The 347-nt window shown below is 25.9% G+C and overlaps 1 protein-coding gene across 1 annotated transcript in view; it reads right to left on the bottom strand.

Annotated features, from left to right (window-relative positions):
* The window catches only part of TBX22 (T-box 22), a gene marked incomplete at its 5' end in the record, with an annotated part of 5,793 nt that overhangs the window by 771 nt on the left and 4,675 nt on the right, over nucleotides 1–347 (bottom strand). The window contains one exon of the mRNA XM_010857733.1: nucleotides 205–251. Coding sequence (XP_010856035.1) covers nucleotides 205–251 — 47 coding nt within the window. The remainder of the gene's footprint in view (nucleotides 1–204; nucleotides 252–347) is intronic.

The raw sequence follows: 347 nt of genomic DNA, 5'->3' as shown, positions 1-347 counted from the left end.
CCTTTGGAAAAGACCATTCCTCTGATCAAAGTTGAATATGGTATCTCTATTGCTACCACTACTACTTTTAGCATTACTATTATATATCATACATTGAGCATTCTTTATGCTCTAGAACTATACCAGGTACTTGAGCAACATTCATTCAATGAATTAAAAAAAAGAAGCCTAATTAAATATGATCCAGAACCAATTATATCTTACAAATAAAAGTTTTTATCTTTAACTTAAAAAAATTACTAAAATAAGTTCTGGATTAAATTTAACAAGTTGGTTGAGATTCTATAGAAAGCTTTAGTTGATTAAAAAAAATCACTGCATATGAAAGTAATCTTATAAATTAAAAA

Source organism: Bison bison, unplaced genomic scaffold (assembly GCF_000754665.1).
Source record: "Bison bison bison isolate TAMUID 2011002044 unplaced genomic scaffold, Bison_UMD1.0 scf7180017854945, whole genome shotgun sequence".
NCBI classification, from domain to species: Eukaryota; Metazoa; Chordata; class Mammalia; order Artiodactyla; family Bovidae; genus Bison; species Bison bison.
Note: the sequence above shows the minus strand (reverse complement) of the source record. Positions and strands in the feature narration are given on the sequence as shown.